At 40.1% G+C, this 21727-nt stretch overlaps 1 protein-coding gene and 1 long non-coding RNA gene across 2 annotated transcripts in view; one reads left to right on the forward strand and one right to left on the reverse strand.

Annotated features, from left to right (window-relative positions):
- The window catches only part of COL25A1 (collagen type XXV alpha 1 chain), a 435346-nt gene that overhangs the window by 413472 nt on the left and 147 nt on the right, over positions 1-21727 (forward strand). Inside the window, exons 30-36 of the mRNA XM_070611755.1 lie at positions 652-732; positions 3483-3518; positions 5116-5169; positions 9672-9725; positions 12167-12220; positions 15750-15836; positions 18239-18277. Of these exons, the coding sequence (XP_070467856.1) occupies positions 652-732; positions 3483-3518; positions 5116-5169; positions 9672-9725; positions 12167-12220; positions 15750-15836; positions 18239-18277 (405 nt within the window). The remainder of the gene's footprint in view (positions 1-651; positions 733-3482; positions 3519-5115; positions 5170-9671; positions 9726-12166; positions 12221-15749; positions 15837-18238; positions 18278-21727) is intronic.
- Positions 8164-21727, reverse strand: part of LOC139082081 (uncharacterized) — a 35910-nt gene continuing 22346 nt past the window's right edge. The window contains exon 3 of the long non-coding RNA XR_011537797.1: positions 8164-12506. This is a non-coding gene — a long non-coding RNA (uncharacterized lncRNA). The remainder of the gene's footprint in view (positions 12507-21727) is intronic.

Raw genomic sequence — 21727 nt, forward strand, 5'->3', positions numbered from 1 at the left:
TATTCTAATATTGGGCAGACAAACAGTAGTAAAACCACGTTTAAGTTCTGTGATCTTCATATTCTCTTCTGGGATTGGCTATTTGTTGGCTATTCTATTGATTAATCCACATAGGGACCTGGCTTGGCAATCTCAGGAAACAAGGACTCGGAAACAGCATCACTTCAAACATCAGCTGCTACATTTTTAGCTCCCTCCCCTGGGCAAAATGCTTAAAGGCTTAAAATATCTGTCTATGACGCTGTCCTGCATATTCCAGTTTTCCATTCCAGCAGAGTGGGTGTTCCCGCTGACTCTCCTCAGCGCCCTCCACTCAGATTGTCTTTGATTTGCTTGGTCAGAACAATGCAGCGTAACACCAATTTCCTTGAGGTAGAACTGAAAAATTCGGGAACTCAGTCAAATATATTTTGATGGTAAAGAGCATACTCTCTCGGGAGTTTTGCTTCCAAGAATATTATTTAATTGTCAATTTCAGCTTATTAATTTTTAATTTTTTTAATTAATTTTGAACTGATGCAAGTCAAATCTAGCCTGACTCTGCTGTTACCTCAAACTGGAATCTGCAGCCGTTTCGGAGACTGGCTCTCTTCTCTCGCAGTTGAAACACCCGTGATAGCAACCAAAATTGGCATTTGCTTTTGCATTTAGGGTGAACCAGGGTTAAATGGTGTTAAAGGATTGAAGGGTGAACCAGGTCAAAAGGGTGACAGAGGACCCCTTGGTCTTCCAGTAAGTAAAGAAAACTTTCCATTTCAGTGCAAATCTCAGACTTTTCTTTCAAGTTAACAACTCTGGTTTACTCAGTGACTATCTTCCAGTCGAGATTTCTGTGATTGGAAAAAATACGATGTTAGAGCAGAGCTCAGCCCAGTTGTTTGTTCTCTGATGTTCGTTCTCGTGTCAGAGGAAGACCTGTAAGAAACAATGCCTTCAGCGTTGTGTCATTCAATTACATACATGCCAACCTTCCTCTTCTAAGGCTGACAATTTTTCTCCCATCACCCTCTTCTTTAGAAAAGTATTGTGCTGGTTATTTCATAATCTCTCCCAAAAATTTTTATAATTTAGTGCAGTTTAAAATCCTCCCTCAACATTTTTTTCTCCTTTGATACCAAAAACTGCAGCCCTCTGTTGGTGGCAGGTATGCAATTGGCCGTTGTTGATGGCTGAGGTCAGTGCTGTGGCTCTTTACATTAATCAATCATATCGTGGTCTAACTGTTGTACGTTGTTTGTTTTGGAGATACCCTCTTAGGAGGTTCTTGTGGCAAGAGTGGATAATATTAAAGAAGTGTTTTGCAGTTGTTTAGAGATTTTTATTTTTAATGAAAAGAGGATTTTCATCTTTTATGCACTTTATGTCAGTCTTCTTTCCACAACAATTACAAAGATTTTTTAAAATAATTATTGAATATGAGGTTTTAGTTTCAAGCTTTTAATATGCCATCAATTCAGTGAATGCAGATAAAAGTCAATAAAGAACATTATAGATTATATTGTTAAAATACGACATAAAATTGGTAGTGGAAAACGATTTATACACATATTTTACAGATAAAAAAAGTTGGTGACCACTTGCTTCATTTTTCCCATGTGTATTTAAGTACTGAAGTATTCCACTGAATAGCCAGTGCCTCACACAGATCAGGCACGTAGCAGATGCTCCACATGGATTCATCTATCGAGTGAGTGGTATAAGCCTCATATGGGAATATAGGTTAAATTATACCACTTAGATCAATGGACCACAGGCATAAACCCTCTATAACAACGTGAGTCATTAATTCACATTCCAGGTAAATATAATATTACATTATCAATGCAAAAATTTTACCGTCTCCCTAGTCATTTTTAAATATTATTATAATGGTGACTCTGAAGAAAGTAGCAAAAGGCAAAAGAAAGTTTGGATTTCTATTTTATTTAAACCCTCAATCTGATGTCTTTAAAGTTTCTCCTAATTTCAAATTTAGGGCTAGTGATCATTTTTAGGGAACATTTAGCCAAAAGCTCTACATATGCTAACATTAAGCAAACAAAAAGACAAAACACGTATTTTTAAAAATTTTAATCATTGCTAGCTAAAGATGTATTTTGCAGTTATAGTCTGACTCATAATAGGGTTATACAGAAGGAATTGTAAAATAAAAAACTAAAAGCACCCAAAATATATATGGTGTAGCATCACTGGTGAAGTTTGCAGCTGGAATAGATTTTTTCTTCCATTTTGTATTAACTATGTCTGAAGCATAAAATGGAGAAATAGTTCTGCAGCCCAGCCAAGAGAATTTATAGGGCTAGTGCGTTGTCTGTCTTTACTCCTTGATCTAATCAATATTTTTAAAGGACTATAAATCTGTATTTTTTGGAGATACAAAAGCCCTATCAGAGAATTAATTGTGCTTATTCTTGAGACAAGTTTTGAAAATGTCATCTTTTAATCATACGCTACACGTGGCCTCAAGTTCGAGGTAAAGGACAGGACGCATTGCCTGGGAAGCGCATTAGATTTTTAAAACATTTCCCATGCAGACTTGGATGCGGTGGTTATTTGAAGTGAATTGAGGAACAATTTCATGTGGGACAGGTAGTTTTCGTCTGGACTCATGACATTTTTCTGGCTTTTTCCTGTTCCTAGTAGTCCCTCTAGCGGTGACTGATGTGAACACAGTAAGAACAACCCAGGAAACAATGAGTATTTTTCATGTAAATCCACAGAGTCATCCTAGTGTGTTAAAATTCTGTATTTGTTATTCGCAAATGCTACTTTTTTTTAATTTTATTTTTTTCCTTTTTCTCCCCAAAGCCCCCCTCGCCCCGGGTACATAGTTGTATATTCTTCGTTGTGGGTCCTTCTAGTTGTGGCATGTGGGATGCTGCCTCAGTGTGGTTCAAAGAGCAGTGCCATGTCCACGCCCAGGAGTCAAACCAACGAAACACTGGGCCGCCTGCAGCGGAGCGTGCAAACTTAACCACTCGGCCACAGGGCCAGCCCCCGCAAATGCTGTTTTAACAAGCAAAACTAGAGCTGTTTTCTCCTCCTCTGAAATGTTAACCTTGATTGATTATTATAATGAGCCCTTCCTAGAGAGATTGGCCATTATTTTTTCTTCAGAATGTAAAGAAATGTAGTAGAATAGTACAGTCTTTAGAAAAGGAATTTCATATGGAAATCAGCAGCCTGTCACTGTTACCAGGAAATACTTTAAAGCCCACTTTATAAACCTCATTAGCTTGATTTCTAAGTACGAATTTGTCAAATGGTAATACCGTTAAAATGCCATCATCCATGGGGTGTTTATTGTTGTGTGTTGTTTTTTTAACTAACAATTTGTAGCAATGTGATATTCCTCCCAGAACCCTGTGACTGCGTATTATGTTGTTTGAAGTGTTACATTTGTTCATCGGTTCCTCATACTAATCTCTGTTCTTGTCATTCGTGTTACACCCACCAACCCTGCTACCAACCAAATCCCACAGGGAGCATCTGGCTTAGACGGAAAGCCAGGATCCCGGGTGAGTCAGTCCCTCGTCTTGTTCCAACGTGTTTGGTGGCTATGAATTTTGTGTGTCAGGACAGATCCTCCTGCCATCAAATGAGGAGGGGTCCACAGGACTGGAGTGAAAGGAGAAGGTGGACAATGAGAGTGGCAGAGAAGGGAGAGTGGACAGAGCATGGCCGCAGCTCTGATTGGCGTGCAGCCTGAAGGGCAGAACATCTTTCTGCAGCCCGGGTTCTGGTCGGGATAACTTGCTGGGTGGGAGGAATGACCAATCTAATTGGCTTCATTGTCTTAGAATCCCAGACAAGTTTCTCCATACCCAGTGGACGTTTCCTGTAATTCCGTGAGAGAGACTCTCAAAGGGATTAAAATAATGTGAATTTATTGTGACTTGCTTTCCCTTTTATGTTTATGTCCATGTTAGAAATGTAACTTCTTCCTTGAACCTAACTTTCAAATCTCTATTCATGAAAATGAGTTGTCTGTCTTCTGTCATTTTGTCTCTTTGCTTTGGTTCTTAACAGCTCCATCTCTTAAATTTCAGCCACAGATACTCAGTATTTAGAAGTCTCCTGAAGAGTTTTGTGTTCAGACAGAAGAGAAAGATCAGTTAAGATGATAAGATTCACCAACATTAGAATGAGTTTAAAACCCTGAATTATTTCATATCACAAGTCTCCCATAGAATAAATAAGAGTAGTGGAACAGAAATAGGAATGTTATTTTAAAATTGTGCCAGAATAGTTCCTATGTTGGCAAATATTATAATAAATTCTTTGCAAATCTAAGCATAGTCTTCTTGGAAATGAGCAAGTATACTTGGCGTTCTTGCTACATTTTTAAGAATCAAAAAGAAATTCCAATCTCTTCAATTCTAAAAACCTGCTTCAGGCAGTCGTCATCTCCACTGGACCTGTGTTCCTATACTCATTCAGATATTACCTCGTCTGCCACAGAAATTCCTGAGCCGGGAGGCCAGAGGGCACTTCTGCCCTTAAATCATCCAGCCGCCTGGTTCGAGCCTTCTAAGCCCGGCGACTTCAGCCACTGTGGCAGGACCTATAGACGAATTCCTTCCCACTAGGCCCTGCTGCTCCCAACAGAGCCCAAGAAAGTTTGGTTTGAACAGTTAAACACCGTTCTCATTTATTTAATATTTTTTCACTTGTAGAACTGTCCAAGCCTCTTAAATAGCTGAAAGCAAGGCTTCAGAGCACTCAGGGCCAAGGAGAGTGGGGGTGGGGAAGGGACCTGAAGAAGAGGTGATGTGAAGGAAAGCAATTAGATGTTTCTTCTTCCGACTCTGGGGGCAGAGTGAAGATGTTCCATGGAGTCAGGGAGGAAATAGATAATTAAATATGAAATACAGCTTTCTGTGCGTGCCCTTCACTGAAATACGCAGTTATGTAATTCCTCCCTTTTGCAGGAGTTTCTTGAAAGCTACTGGCCTGAAAGAATCAAGCAGAAAACCCTTTGAAAGGAGATGCGCTGTCTGACTGACGTCCTAAGCCGTCACTCACCCAGGGAAAGTCCAGGATAAACTATAACTGCTTTGCTTACAGCCCATGGAACATGTCTCATATTATCTTATCTTTATCTTTTTTTTGTAGGGTACAGATGGCCCTATGGGACCCCATGGCCCTGCGGGTCCCAAAGGAGAAAGAGTAAGTTGCTACTGAGGTTATTAACCCGTGACCTAAAGAAAACACAGTGTGTGACTTTTCCATTTTAGTTGAACTGAACTGTTCGTTTTCCAGAAGAAATAAAGGACCATCTAACGTTAAATGAAAATAGATACCATCCTAAGCCCTTTTCAGAGTTCTCAAACTGAGAGAAGAAAACAATAGAGTATTAAAATAGAATATGGCTTCCTTAATAAAAAACAATGCATACATTTACATCGCTAAAATACATAGCTCAGACCTCTTCTTCTTAACCCATAAGGAAGATATTTTCATTTGGCCTTCATCCAGAAAGTTGAAGTCAATAAGCCAAAAATTTCCAGGACTACATATTCTGGTTGATAATTTTTTGTATAAAGCTACCGTATTCATTCAGAGTAAGTTATAACTTTTTTTAAAGGAAATTACAAAACCTAAGTATTCTCCTCTGCACCGTTACACGTGCTCCTTTTTTTTTTTTTTAAGGAAAAGAATAGCCTGTCTTTCTTCACCATAAGGAAATAATTTCAGTGCATTATAAAACAAAAACCTTTCACTAACCTCTCTATTGCTGGGCAGTGTTTCCACATCCTTGGGAAAAAAAAAAAAGACATTCAGAGTGGAGGACAAATATCTGACACAGAAAGATGAACGGCAGCATCAGCAGCTGGTCATCTGTCTGGAACTTCTCTCCCTCTTTCTCTGTTTTTCTCCCACTTTTTCTTTTCCTCACCTTGGGAAACCTAGTTTTTGTGTGTGTATGAGTGGAATTGTGTCATCAATTTCCCCATCATCCAGGATGGGATATAAAGAAAGTCCTAACAGTGAGGGTTTCCAAATGCTGGAAGGGTTCCTCATGCAAGTTTGTGGTCTTTTAAAACTACATAGAGTTTCCTCAGTCTGGGATAATTTGTTTTAAAATAGAGGGCCACATAGTGATTTCTTTGTTGTACATCCCAAAGAAATGTGCACCATTTCTACAGTGTACATAATTGCATGTTCTATAAAGTGAATTCATTCAGTAAATATTTACCACACATTACAATATACAAAACACGGCGTACTCCTAGTGTGAAACAGAAACACTCTCCTCCCATTTATGGAAAGTCTATTTTGCTAATTTGCTCCAGTGAATTGAATAGTACCATCATAATTGATTCGTCATACTAAACCTTTTATAAATACACTGTATATATTTACTCAATACTGTCAAGGATGCGGCTGTTTTCCCTGATCTAGAAGAGTTTACAATCTAATTACAGAGGAAAAACCTATCTGCAAGAAATAACCAGATGATGAGGCCAAAGTGAATACAAATAGGGCAGGCTGTACATACAATGATGAAGAACGCCAGCTTCATCCAAGACTGCTTCTAGAAAGAGATGAGGCCTAAAGGAATAAATAATCTGAATCTGCAATTGTCTTATTTCTAAGATCAAACCAACAATGTATGAAGATCATCTTAATTAAAAATATTTAAAAGCTGAGACCTTCACACTGCTGATGCATACAAGCATTCTATCAAGAAACCCAGTACGTGTACTAAAAATGGGGCGGCCAATCTCAAGTAGTCTTTTGGCAGAATGCCCTGGGGCTCAAGAGGGCTTACCGTTTGGTAAATCAGCTGCTACTTCCGATAGCTCCACACTGTCACAAGAGTATCAGTTCCCAGCACTGGGGCAGAATTACCCAGGAGAGCAAATGAAATCGCGAAGCATTTTTGAAGGCATAGTTGAAGTCAACTGGTGTGCAGTGTGAAGTGTTACACTTGTATTTACTCAGCACGTTAACCATCTTAACTGGATCGTATGTCAGCACTCTCCAAGTGCCCCGCACCCAAAGAGCTAAACTGGAGTGCGATTCTCAATGTTAATTGATGGAGGTGCCATCTGGACTCTCTTGAAAAGTTTCACATTTTGAAGAGGGAGGAATCAGGCAAGAGGGCCTTCTAGAATAATTTCTCAGTGTAGACACGCAAATTGAAGAGCCCGAATGAAATTAGACCAGCCTAAAAGAAACCAGGCATTTGACAGACAATGTGCTTCAGAAGTTGTCCGATCCATGATGGACAGCATTAGCGTTCTGTTCTTCCCGCACCTGCCCGTCCCTGCCTTCAGTGGAGCTCTTCATCTGGCCTGGTAACTGCTTAGGCACTCTGTCGAGGCGGTTACATTTGAGAGCTTCAAGAGTTCTTTTGGAACTACTTAATCCAGGGAAAGAAGTTGCACATTCACATCCCTGTGCTAATATTTCATTCCTAAAAGCTTTCAAGCTGGGACCATTAGGATGCTTTTGGCTTTAGGTGACAGAACCCCAACTCGAAATGGCTTAGACAATAAAGAACCTTCTTGTTTTGCATAACAAAATGTTCAAAGGAAGACTCTAGGCTTTGCTTCTGTGCCCTTTCCACGTGCTGGCTTTGTCTTCTGACCACAGGCAAGCTGGTGACAGCGGTTCCAAACCTCCCTCCAGGGAGGCCGCCAAACACACGTGGAGATCATCCCGCGCTTCACCGTGAGGCAGCTTCCCCAGGGCTTCCCAGCGGGCAGTGCGAGGGCCGGAACCGGCCACGTGTCCCTCCTGAAGCAGCCGCTGACGAGCGACGTGGAATTGTCATCGTTAGCTTCAAGTCATCATGTGGAGCGGGCAGTTCTATCACAGGAGTTCACAGACAAAGCTTTCAGTGACAGCTTGATTCAAATAAGCCGTGAAATAGTCATTTTGAAAGCAAAATAAAGCTGAACTATCCAATTGGAGGCGGGAGCAGGAAGTAGGTATATCAAACTAGTGTGCGGAGATTTTTCCAACTAAATCTACTCTAATCTGTTGAGTTTTTTCAAACTAGACCTACTCCAAGTTACATGAACCCTCCTTTTAAACCCCCACCTCCTACTACACACACACACACCCCCCCACACCCACCATCATCACCATTTTAAAACTCCTAAGTAACACTGCCGAATCAAACTGAAAGAAATTTATTTTGAGTTAGTAGTCTTTGAGTTGCTAAGTCTTTAATTCAAAACAAGTCTTCTAATTGTATAATAATACTGATAACTACTATTCATGGGACATATTTCTCGGCAACATTTCATATTTTATCATCACATTTAATCTTCAGAAAAATTCTTCCAGAATATGTATTATTTTTGTTATTTTAGAGCCAATGAAACTCAGGCATAGAAAAGTTAAGAAAGTTGCCCAAGGCCACACAGCCCGTAAGTGCCAGAACTGGAGAACTGGAATTCAGATTGAAATCGGTTTCATTTCAAAGCCTGGCCACTTTACTGAGTGCAATTGCTGCTCTTTCAGTAATGAACATAAACTAATAATGAGTAAAAGTTGAACAAGCTTTGTCCTAAGAAATCTTTCTGTCCTGTGTGTGCCCCTGGGTGACAGTGCTACCTAGCTGCACCACGCCTAAGTGCAAGGTGAAGAAGAAAGCCGCCAGTGACTGGAAGTCTGCTCACGTGGGAACCTGGAGCACAGGGAAACACAGTGCAACCCTGGACTGCAGGCACACTTATCAGCTGACCCTGGCATTTCACCCATGAAAAACATTTGTTAACCTTTAAACTGCCTCAGGCGTGGGTGTCATAAAAGAAGCGACATTGTCTGTTTGGCCACTTATGTAAACATCACTGTGACTTCTGAAGCTTCAGGCTAAATTCTGACGAACCTTTAATTTTGGAGATGGCAGCAGGAGAAAACTCTACTTGAAAAGCAGGACGTCTCTTTCTTTATGGACACAATTATTTCATATTCATGGACCACCTCCAATTGCACTTGTTCTTTATAAGCATTCGAGATGGTCGTTTAAGCCAGCACAAGCTATTCTATTTAAAGGTATTATATACCTACCTTACCAGGCATTTAGTAGAAGGCATAAGTTTTTAAATCCCCTTTTTCAGAAAGAAAGCAAAGCACATCCATGAGTGTATTGATTTGTTAATTCAACAAATATTTACTGATGTGCCAGACACTGTCATAAGCCATGGGGGTGCAGTGGGGGACAAAGCCAGAGGCCCTGGCACCCTAATGGTGACATCCGAGAGAGGGCTCAGCAGATTATACCCAGGTCAGAGTACACCTGTGTCTCCCACCGTGAATGCTGTGACGTAATGACAGCTCATGAAGGGCGGGGTGGCCAAGGTGAGACATTTGATAGGATAAAAAGGCATTTTATTCGTACATTTTTTAAAAAGTAGTAACTTAAGACAGTGACAAATGAATGTTTCACACTAATGCCAAAGAAACCCAAGGACAGCCTCCCAGAGATGGTCCATCTTCTGCGCACGTGGGCGGCGGCAGCCTTACCTGCTGACGGTATTCAAAGATGATTTGGTCAAACATGCTGATGTGTGTGTTAGTGCCCCGGGAGCGCCTGAATCTTTGAAACTTTGATGGAGTGGTTCTTCAAACAGAGGCTGTACACACAGGCCACTAGAGAAAGTGTGTAAATATAGGTGTTTGTGTGTCATTGAACTTTCCACCTTTCCTTTTAGGGTGAAAAAGGAGCTATGGGAGAGGCTGGACCCAGAGGGCCCTACGGTCTGCCTGTGAGTTCTCTGTCTCGGGCGCGGTCCCCTTCTGCATGCATAGATGACCTGGTACTGGCATGGTTAACCCATCCCTTGAGGGGCACACTAATCACACTAGAGGAACAAAGATCAACCCACTGATTCCCCGCAACGCTAGTGTTACGTGTGCTTCAGAGGCAGGGCATGCTCACGTCCTCTGCCACCTACATACGGACACACACCCGTGCCCTTCACGAGGTTGAGAGGATCCGAGACTGTCCAGAAGGCAAAAAGTACTACCCTAAAGGCGATTCCACCTGTCAGATGATGCCTTCCTCTGCCATCTGACTGGACGCCTATAACTCTCACTTCGTTGGAAGGTCGCTGTCCCAAAAGTGGGTGTGAAAGCTTTATCCAAAACCACTTTCTTCAGGCTTTATCTATTTGAGTAGGTTAATGCTGAAACCACTCTTGCTAATAGAATTTATTTCTCAAGTTGATGTTTACAATGACTTTGATGTCCGACCTCTCTAAGTTACTGTGGTGACAAACGATCTTCAGAACATAGAATGTTTATCGTCTTTGTCTTCTGAAAATTCTCGGTTACTTCAAATTGAGGCCCAGGTTTACTTCAGAACATTAGCTTTGGGGTAATTACAGGTGCTTCAATGGGGCGGGGTAGGACAGCAGCAGAAGCATATACGGTGTGAAGGTTTTCAACCCTCATGTACCTTCTACACACCTGTACCTTCCAGCCCATAGAAACTGCAATAATAACCCTAAACCATGATGACGTCAGTGCTGCAAGGCATGCTGATTTTGAAATAGGTTTCAAAATCAAATTGATGGAATCAAAGTCACTTTGGGTGGATCCGTCCTGTGACACAGTAGGGTCATTGCCCTCATAACCTGCACCATGATGGGCGAATTATCATCCTTGCATAACAACAGTCTTATGACTCTTTTTATGTTTGGGGTCGTTCATTGACAAAGCTTACCTAAACACGGTTTTTGAGTGGTGACCTTCACGCCCTCGATATTCATAGACTAGGTACACAGCTAGCCAAATTAAAACCATATTTAACCATAACAGTTTTCACATTCTCTGCTCATTTATGAGCTAACTACTAAGTTATCAAATTAACATGGATTTGCATACTCTATTAGTGCTGGTGTGTTTCTAAGTCAACTAAACAGTATTTTTGCTTTCAACTTATCCCTGGATTGATAACGTGGATACCAAGCATTAAACTTCAGCAAAATAACAGGCTATTTAACCGAAAATGTAATAAAAACTTTTCATGACCTGAACTGCAGCACTAATAGTCACTTCGGTTGATTCAGTGAGAGAAGTCGGTGTCACTAATCAGTAGAGAATCCTTTGGACGTCTCTGAAGTAGTTGCTCTAATACTGGTGTTGCATGTCCAGGGAGCCTTAAATAAAACAGTAACCGATTCATGAAACTTAGGAACACTAATGTAGCTACTGTGGTTCTTTGGCAGGGGAAAGATGGAGAGCCTGGTCTCGATGTAAGTAGTATGGACAATAAACATCTTCCTATTACAGTGGATGCTGATGGTCTCCATCATCAACAACAGCATTCTTTTTCTGTGCACATAGTTATGCATACAGCATACATTGCTGTGCATGTAGACAGCAAGAGAAAATACACTACTAGTGTTTGCATGAGATAAATAGAAAAAACTGCAATTGTCTGCTATAAAATTTATAACTGACAGTTGTAGTGGCACTTCAAAAATACTTTCCCAAATTAAGGACAATCTTAACATCTGCAGTTGAACCACTTATGTTAAAATATGCATAAAATGGAAATATATTTCACATGCTGCCCTTAGGGAGTGGTATATTATGTCTGTTCTCAAAGCTGTTATGCAATACTTTTTCTTTTAGCATAAAGTCCCTGTATCTTGTAGTAACATAATTCTTTAAAAATAAAGAATGTCAGAAGTCAGTGCCTCTTGAATAATCACTGCTCATCCTGTACTATGTGAAGAATAACAATGCAGAAGTAATAGTGGTCACTGTTTATTGAGCACCTGTTGTGCACAGGCACCATTCTTGTACTTTATGTACGTCATCACAGTCAACACTCACGCTAACAGTCGTGTGGTAGATGTCATTAACCCCATTTTATACTCAAGGCACTAAAAGGCTGAGAGTAAGTGTTTTGCCCAAAGCCACACAAATCGGTGAACTTGCCAGGATTCAAACTGGGATTCTGAAATTCTCTCCACTATACATTTCTAAGGAGAAAAAGCAAGAAACCTGTAGTATGTAGACAACTGAGATGTTAGAAAACGATATTTCTAAGTGCTAATTTACCTAAGTTTTGAAATTGTTGGGCCTGCCATCTTTGTTTATATTTGTGTTCGGAAACATGAAACCTGAAATTTCTTTTCCAATACAGTTTTGCCGCAGTTACATCAGTGGATCTTTTTGGTTTGCTTTTATCCTTTAGGGCTTCCCTGGTCCACGAGGCGAGAAGGGTGATTTAGGAGAAAAGGGAGAAAAGGTGACCTGTCTGTCTTGCCTGTCTTGGTTGATTTTCTCATGCTGTCTGCTTTGCTGTCAGCCTGTGCGATTCTTTCACACGCGTAGTCTTTCTCCATCCTGTGCTCCAAAAACACTCTGATGCCTGATCTGAGGAGTCAGGTCTTCACAGAGGGAGGGAGAAGCCTACACTGCTGCACGTAGGGCACTGTCCTGCATAGAAGAAAACAGTTACACTCCCCACATAGCCAGGCTACACTCTTTCGACGACTCAACACCAATTTGTTGAAAGACGTAATGTCCAGGGACTGTTGAAAATGAAAAAAAAAAAAGGCGTTTATTACATTAAGGTAAAATTAAGCAGCACCACCCCGCCCTGGTCTCCGGCAGAGCTCCCTGATCCTGTGCAGCCAGCCTGTTGTTTATCTTCAGAGCATGCTCAGTAGACTTACAGAAGAGATGTCCTGTATCTCGTTTTTTTTATTGTAAAATGGAGGAGAAGCAGTGTGACTGATAGACCCCAGGGAGTCCATCACACAGGGACCAGAACTTGCCGCCTTCAGATGGTGTGGATATTTTTAAATGAAGATACTGGTGTATTTTATGCAGTTGGTGTTTGCATTCTATCTCAGGACCATCAGCTGCAGGGCATGTGGGAACCAATATCAGACAAAATGGTTTTATGTCTAAAAGCAAAATTTGGACTATGGATTTTTAAAATCATTTTTTCCTTTCTTCTCCCCTTTGCTTGGGTCTTTGAAGGTAATTTTTTACTCTGGACACAGCAAAAGTGGCAAGAAAATCTCAGCACCTCAACAGAACAGTGAGAACCTGAGAGTGGCTGCAATGACACTTTCCCAGTGCAGATTTAAGCCGCTTCTATTTCTCAGGTTAATTCTTGTCCTGCTCTATACTTCACAACTGTTTCAAAACCCTATAAATTCTCTTGAACAGCAAAGTTCATAGCTGTTAAAAAGCAAGGCCAAATGAGAGTTGTCAGAGAAAGGGTGTATTCAGCCTGCTGTGTATTCCTCAGACCTCAAGCATCATTTAGCCGCCCACTGGTAAGGGAGCTCCTGTGAGCGGTTATGTGACAGCTCTAGCATCAGCATCGTCCATGTCATCACACTTAACTGAGCGCTGATTATGTGTTTTCCCTAAAGCTTTACATAAGTCTTTTAATCCTCATAACACCCCCCTGAGGTTGGTGCCATTCTTGGCCCCGTTTCACAGACAGGGAAACTGAGGCATGAAAGTTCTTTTATTCTGAGTTATAAATTCTAACTATAAAATACACGTTTGAGATAAATTGTACATGCAAGCTTTTAGCCCAAGGTGTGTGTGCTCTAAAGATTATAGGCATTTATTTTATATTTACCTAATGGCTTGTCTGAGTCCAAATCTCATTCACTCAAAAGTATGTCACCATTATGAGGATATTCGTTTTAATAATCTTTTAAACAAAGAGATTACTAGTATTATAACATAAAAATGTAAAGCTACAAATTTAATCCTCAGAATAATGTTAACCACCCATACCTACCAAAATATTGCTAAATTTAAGATTCCATGATTAGAAGTTTTATATTAGGAAAATTAGATCTAAATGTGAACACTTATGTATATCATTCTTTGACATGAGAGAGAAAAATTAGCAAGAGCCCCCATGTGCTCCTACCCACAAGGATAGATGGTTTCGTGGGAATCACTAACTGTTAGAAAACTATGTTGATTAATAGTAACACTGATATGTTATTCTTTGTACAATAGTGTCTGTTTTCCATAAAGCTTGAGGTTCACTAAAATATTGCTGAAAAATGATCCCCGTGGCCTGATACAGTCAATGTCCATATGACAACACTTTTCTATTGCGTGATTAATCTGAGTTGATTTACCAATCAAATAAGGAATTGAATTCTAAGTTAATAATACCCAGCCCACCTGGTGTCAGTCACACCCATGTGAAGAACAGTCTACTGCCTTCTGGAGGAAAGAGCTCACCCAAACAAGTTGAAATCAGTTTGCTGTCATGGCACTGAAGGTATTTGCCGGGAGAGGCTGTTGATTCATCTTGCAGGAGTGAGCAATTGACTTCTGACTGCTCCTCCCATCTTTCTTCCCATCACACCTGCTCCCTTTTCACCCTGGCTTCTCAGATCATGATCAACTAAACCACACAGAATTTCTCTCTTCCCCCAATATTAAAGAAACCCAAGTGTTTTTGATTCTGAGCCTTCTGATGCAATCTTTTTGGCACACAGGAGATAAACGGGTAGCTTTCACTCACGCAGTCAGAACGAATGCATTAGTGTGAATGTTTCTCTCGTATATTTCTGTTACGTGTATGTCTTTTCACCTTTGAATATTTGTGTTGTCTTAGTTCTGAAATTTTTTGTTTTTATCGTAACTGCCATCCTGATTGCAGAATGAATATACTAATTTAAATATGTATTGTATAGTATTTTGTATTCTGTCCTGGCACCAACTTTTTGTCTATAAATATGCAGAGACTGACGTTAATGTGAAACAGCTGAGGTGCATTCCTTCCTTCTCCTCCTTTTGCCTCCTTTCCTTAATTCCTCCATCCCTATGATCCGTGCAGATTTCCACAACCTTTACCTTGATTCCTAAATACTAATTTCCATGGCTACATTCCCACTGTGTAATTATCCTGCCTACCTCATTTTTAGTATTAGCTCAACTGAGTCCAAACTGCTTTTCCTCTCTTGAGCAGAATTTCTTTTTTTTTGGCTTTTGTTACATTGTGAGTAAGCTGGAAACCCATTTACCATTGTGAACACCTGGCATGAGATCAGTAAAAGTGAATTAAAGATGATCCCTGGGTTTATACATGTCTGTTTCTCCAATTGGCAATGCTGAGAAGTGTTAGCACTTCTTAAATTTATTTACCTGACTTAATAAGGAAAGTATTTGCTTTTAGTTTCCTAAAAAACAATTTTAAAAGAAATAGAGGTGTATTTTTAATACTTTGAATATTTTTTAATGAGAGCTACAAAAAAACAATGTCATAAAATTGGATTTATTTCAAAAAGATAGAAGCTGTTCATATTCTTTCCTTTTCCTCTGGCTCAATGTAGCTTTCATCTGTTATAGGATTAGAAAAAAAGCAAGTAGACAGGTATTGAAAATTGGGTGAGGTATCCGTTATTCCTCTGAACTTCACCGGCTGTGGGCTGGCTTCCATACACTTGGTACCGTTATCCGCACCAGATCCGTGGCAGAAACACCTCATTCACAAGGACTACGAGCCTGGGGTCCAAGTCAGCCTTGACTCTCCTTTCTGATGTGTCGGCCTTTTAGCTCTCTGTCTTTCATCTTGAGTATCTTAAATAAAATCCCACATATTACTGCCCAGAATCCATTGTCACTCTGGAAGTATGTGATTTTTTTTATAATATCATGCCTTACCTAAACCAGAAAACAGTGGTAAATGCCCTTCCAGACTTTTGTTGCCTAAACCATCTTTTTGAATCACCATTATTTCCCCCTCCAATAAAACCTGTGTTTCATTTAAACCCTTGCATCCACAGGGGGAAAAGGGAAAGAAAGGCAAAAAGGGGCCTAAAGGGGAGAAAGGAGAGCAGGGGGCCCCTGGACTAGATGCGCCTTGCCCGTTGGTACGTCTGTGTTGGAGCCTGGCTCCTGACGTCACGTGTGAAGGGATGAGCTGGGAGAGGAGCAAGCTGGAGGGACCCCACAGCAGGGCTTCTGACCGGGGCCATTTAACTTACACTTCAAGATGCCAGAAACATCTCTCTCAGGTTGTCCGGCTATGTCACACCTTGTCTGGCCACCGCTCTGCCTGTTCTTAAGACTCAAGTGTTGACGCCCACCTAGAATGTGAGTGGAGCAGCCGGAGAGGAAGCTGCACTGTTCCATAGGGCTCGAAAGAGCGGGTTGCCGTTGCAGACAAGCCCTAGTTATGGGATACGTCCGTTCTGTTTTATTTTGTCCAACTTCACTGCGTGTTACTTTTCCCTCCAGAGTTGCGCCTCCCCCAGCCTTCTGTTACTGTGGTTATTTCTTTAGCAGTATTTGTGGATAAGTGATTTCTTGTATTAGTAACTTTATGAGTTAATCTTTACAAACAGGGATTCCGTGGCGTTAAGGGGGAAAAAGGGGAGCCAGGCCAGCCTGGCCTGGATGGGCTGGATGCCCCTTGCCAATTGGTACAGTATTTCTCTTTCCTACCACCCTGCATGCAGTTCCTTTGTTTATTACGTCTTCATCTCGATCAGTGTAAAGTGCTGCTTCTGGAGCGGGCTTTACATGACGAACACATGACATGCATGTGCATGGATGCTCCTTCAGCGCCCTGCAGTGAAGAGAGCAAGCACGCATTTCTGCCACTGCCTGCCAACTAATCTCCTGACACTGTTCTCACCACCGTCACGACCACCACGTCTGCGTTCTGGGGAATATTCACTTAATCAATATTTAAAGATTACGTTAAAATCACATAAATATCTCCCATGTAAAGGCACAGCTAGGCCATTACTTTGGATTTTACTCCTAAGTTAAACTTTTTAAAAATTTTTCTCTAAAAGATATAAAGGCGTTTTGCCTCTTCTGCTGAATTTCTGTCAGGCTGTAAATAAAGCCAAACCTAGAGAGTCAAGCCTCTGTGGTCAAGAGTTAACAATTCAAAGGAATGCTGTTAAGAGACCCGTAGAGAAGCAAGCCAAACTTCCCTGAGCTTCTAAAGATGATGAGTCTGCAGCCCAAACCCTCTTCTGTATCACGTAACCCTCTCAATTTAATGGTCTCTCCTTTTGAAACTCACTCTCCTAAAGTAGACAGAACCCCTGTCTCCATTGGCATGAACTCAAAATCCTCCTTATACTAAAATCTAAAATTCTATTGGGTGTTCCTTCTCCTTGTACCAATCTGGCATTACCGAATTTCTTCCCAAATATATTATGAAGCTATTTCAAAGTGTTTTCTTTTTTACATTTAAAAAGAAAGTATATTCATATTTTCATTTCATATAAAGGAAATTTCATATTTCATATGTCTTTCACATAACGGAAAACTTTCTATGGCTGTGTTGATGGTTATACTTGGTCTGCATGTTATATTATTCTTCAGTGCTAAGCATGATTCTTTAAAGATGAATTTATGTTTCTCGAGTCTTTTAAGAGATTATATTTATAGAAAAATTTATTCAGTCAATAATTACAATTAGAAAATCTCAATATGAAGTGCCCAGTGTTTTATTTTGTTTGCCTGGTATTGATAATAAGTAATATTTTACAATCGTTTTGTTGAGGGGGAGCATAAGCATGCCTCGTAATATAGCGACTCTTCCTGCTTCATTCGTACCATTTGTATCTGAAGAGAGCTCACTGTAAATGAAAATAAATTTTGCAAGATTTAGGAATCTCTTGGTTATTCATAATTTGTTAACTGGCTTCTGAAGAATTTTAATAGAAAAATTGATGAATGCTATGGATAACATTTTACTGTAAAGATGTAAAGAGGCCTGCCTATCTTTTAATTCAATTAATTGAATATGTTCTACCAAATCTGCTTTCAGTATAGAAAGAGGAAAGATACTGGCATGTGAAGAGCTATAAACTTCAGATAGAAATGGCTCATCATTGATTATTTATCATTATCGTGCCTTCAACCACAGGCCACAGTGACCAGGAAGAGATGTTGTTTCAGTTTGTTTAGTAAAGATAATTGTGGAATGTGTTTTAATGAAATTAAGAGGACCAGTACAGATTTACTATCTAAAGGTGGAACTGAGTAGACCACAATGCTTTGTAAATTACTATTTCAAAGTTAGGCATAATTTTTTTCTATACTTTATGTATTTTCAAAAGGTGTGCTCACTCTGGAAAACATTTAAATTTTCTTCATTTTAACTAATGTTGGGCATTCTATTGGGAGTTGATAATTAGAAAAAGATGCCTAGTGGGTAGAAGTCCATTTGTTAGGCCTCTGAGCATGTGAATTATGAAGTATGATCACTGTCGTGGAGCCTAAGGAATTCTTATTCTCCTCTTTGAACCAGGGGCCAGATGGGTTACCCATGCCTGGCTGTTGGCAAAAGGTAGGCTTTATAGAGTTCTTTCTAAAAGAAGCGCTCTCCCTTTCTCCTCACCTGGCCTGGCCTTTTCCATTTACAACAGACCTTTTGAATTTGACATTCCTGAAAATTGTTTGGGTATTAAAAAGCAAAAGATTTCATCTCCAGAATATCTTTCGATTAATGTGTTTACTGCTGATTTCTTCCTAAACTGATGAGTGAAAACAGTTCGTAGCAAACACTGTCATTTGGAACCTCCCTACCTAATCCTGTCTGGAATGGAAAGGGTCAGCGCATCTTAGTAATGGTTTGCTTGTCTCTCAATAAACTCCCTGTCCCCCTACTCTTTAAAACTATTCTTCCTTGTGATTCTTTTTCTAGTGATAGTCAATTACTTAGGCAAACATGCAAATACATGGTAGAACCCTGTCAATAGTAATCACAAAGCTGAGAAAGCAGAAAATGTAAGCATGACTTTTTTTCTTCAATGATGTCTTGATTTATTTGGGAGAATCTTGTTATATTTAAGTTGGCGTCCTTTATGATGTCACTTTCTTGTAGCCTCTGCATGTGGCTGCCCATAGTCCCTGTGTCTGTATTCAGTAGGGAGAGCACTCATCCTTCCCGGAGAACCTGTGAACGAAGGCTGTGTGATGATCCCTTTCGTATACGGAATATGATTTGTTTAATCTCATAATAACCCTCTGGGGTATTGCTATCCTCAATGGTGCCGATGAGGAAACTGAAATTCAGAGAGGTTAAGGAACTCCCAAGGGCACAGGGCAAGTATATCACAGAACTAGGAGAAACAGATGAGGAAGAACAACGGCAGAACTTGAAGCAGAGAAGAGATCTGTATGTGCTGTGCTGCCGAAGAGAAGACCTATCCGTCACACCAGAGTTGTGCGAACCTGCTTATAAAGGACTGTGCATGTGGTCTCTGCTACTGAAGGATAAAGGAAATGTTCTCATGTAAAAATGAGCTAGGGGGAGTATACATGCTGCTTTCATCATTTTGATTTTTTTTCTCTAACACCTCGTGGCTGATCCAGTCACTTTTATCAGGCACGCTTCATTGGCAAAACTACGTAGGCGCAGAAAGATGAGGAGAAACTGGACTCCCTTAGCTGCATCTGGTCTCACCAACTCCGTTGGCAAGGAGATCCTTGCTCTCTTACTTAACTACTTTCCCACCACTTGGCTGGGGAAAGAAAAGCCTTCCCTCTCAGTAGCGTCATTTATTTACAGCTTCCCATACTCCACTTTCAGCCTGTCAGCTAATTAGCTCCATCACATGTGAGGTCAAGCGGTTCTCAGGAAGAGGAGCCTAGCATCATATTCTCCTTCACCTGAGAAAACTATCCTTTCACCAGCATAACCCCTCTTCTCAGGATTTTTAATACTATCCTGAGCTGGAATTACCGTCTACGCTGTAACCCTTGGCCTGTGATCTAATACTATAATGACTTTTTAATACAGTCGTTGGCACACTCTCATAGAGGGAGATGGGAACAGCTTACTTTAGCCAACCTCTGACACTCTCAGAACCTGGGTTCACACCATTTTTGTCCTCTTCTTTTTGTGAGTTCATAGTAATAACAGCAACAAGCAAAGGAGTCATCATCTTTTTGGTTCCTGAAATGGCTGAACCTAGTAGTAATGTGAATAGCATCAGAAGATCAGAAATTTCCTTTAAAAAGCACATATTTTTCCACAGAATATATACTATGTTCTATGGAAGATTAAAGATCTCTTAAATCTAGCATCTTATTATACAAAGAATAGTAATTCAGTGATAAAACTTCAGTGTTGCTCACCACACTGCCCAACACACACGAATGCACATCGTTGTGATCAACCTCCCCCAACCACCCCCCAAAAAGAAGAAACAATCAATTAGAAAAATGAATGTTCTGAAATCTCTTATGTGGTCAATTTAGCTGCCTCAAATACGCTGTTAGTCAAATCAAATTATTTTTAAGATGATATTTTAAAAAGAAGGCCAGCAGATTACTTTGAGTTAATCCTGTTTCATGTGTACCTTCGAAATATCGTTTGGTGCGTTAGCCTCTGGGCACAGTGGTGAATGTTTGACTGAAAATTCAGGTTGTGGCCACAGTGTAAATTACTGTGATTAATGAACGAGGTCTCTTGGTCATGCTTCTCTCACTAAGCATTTTTTTCACGCAAAACTATTTGATCTTTGTTTAAATCACTTCTCTTTCTAGATATAGTTCAGTTTTCTAAATTTTGAAGAAAAATGATGTACCAGTTCACAGTGTAATTCATACAGTGAGGAAATGGCAGAAGGTATAGTTAAGAAAAAATGAGCTATTAAAGTTATCATCCATCCTTATCCAGAGATTAAAAACTATTAATAGGGAAAGTACACAAAGCCTTCAGATTTTTTAATGTTTCACTAAACTTTATTTTTCCAGATAGGGCTGACAGGTTTGCAGCAGGACTTCCTAAAGTAAGGTGACAGATTTTTAAAATCTAAAAAAGAAAACTCTTTAAAATTCTGTAGATTATTTACAAAACATTGGTAATCAAAAGACTCATCTGTTTGAAATCTGAGATAAGGGAGAGTGTGGAGAAAGGAGTATTTCCTTCCAGCGCGTTCTCTGCCTTGACACGACTTGCGTAAACGATGAGCAATCTTCTCTAAAGACGGCAAAGGACCTGGCCTCTTAAGCTCAGCTAATAAAGCGTCTATTTTTCTTGGAGAGAGAAAAGCAAATATTTTTATTTAATGAACTGGACATTCTTTTCTCATTGGCTTTTTTTTTTTTTTTGGAGTAAAAGTATCTCCAAGATCTCTAAGTTTGTCCCTCAAAGACCATTGTCCCTCAGTTCTGTCAGACTTCAGTTCTGGGAAAATCTTAATAATTATAGCTGCTCAAAACAAGGAGCCAGAGACTTACGGTGCCTTAGATGGCAATGGAACCTGAAATACAGCTGGAAGACCTGATGGCAGGCAGGTTTACCTGCATACTATCCACAGCAGGGCAGGGCTGCCCACAGGAAAGAGGAAGCGAGAACCGAAGGAGAGTGGAGCACTATAGCCAGGAGTCAGATGCCAACAGTTCCACTGAGGTCAGAATCCTCAGCCTTTTCCACCACGTGTTTTAATGGTTGGAGAAGATTTTGTCAGTTATAAACAGGACATGTATTTTCATTATGGCACAGATGTGATAAAATCCTAATTTTCTGCTTTCCCAGAATAGTTAGTGAGACAAACACCACAAACTTCTCAGTAGCAAAAGAAAAATGTGGTTTGAAACTGTGGTGGAAATTTTGATGATGCCCTGGAGTTGTAGAAAATGTATAGGACACATATCAATTGGCTCATTGATAAAACAAACATAACAAAACTCTGTTTGGGGTTCTACCAGTTTTCTTAAAATAAATGTTAATTTGGAATTTTTATCGTAGACCATTAATTCTATATATTTGTCTTTTTTGTTGTTTGTT

Source organism: Equus przewalskii, chromosome 2 (genome assembly GCF_037783145.1).
Source record: "Equus przewalskii isolate Varuska chromosome 2, EquPr2, whole genome shotgun sequence".
Taxonomy (NCBI): domain Eukaryota; kingdom Metazoa; phylum Chordata; class Mammalia; order Perissodactyla; family Equidae; genus Equus; species Equus przewalskii.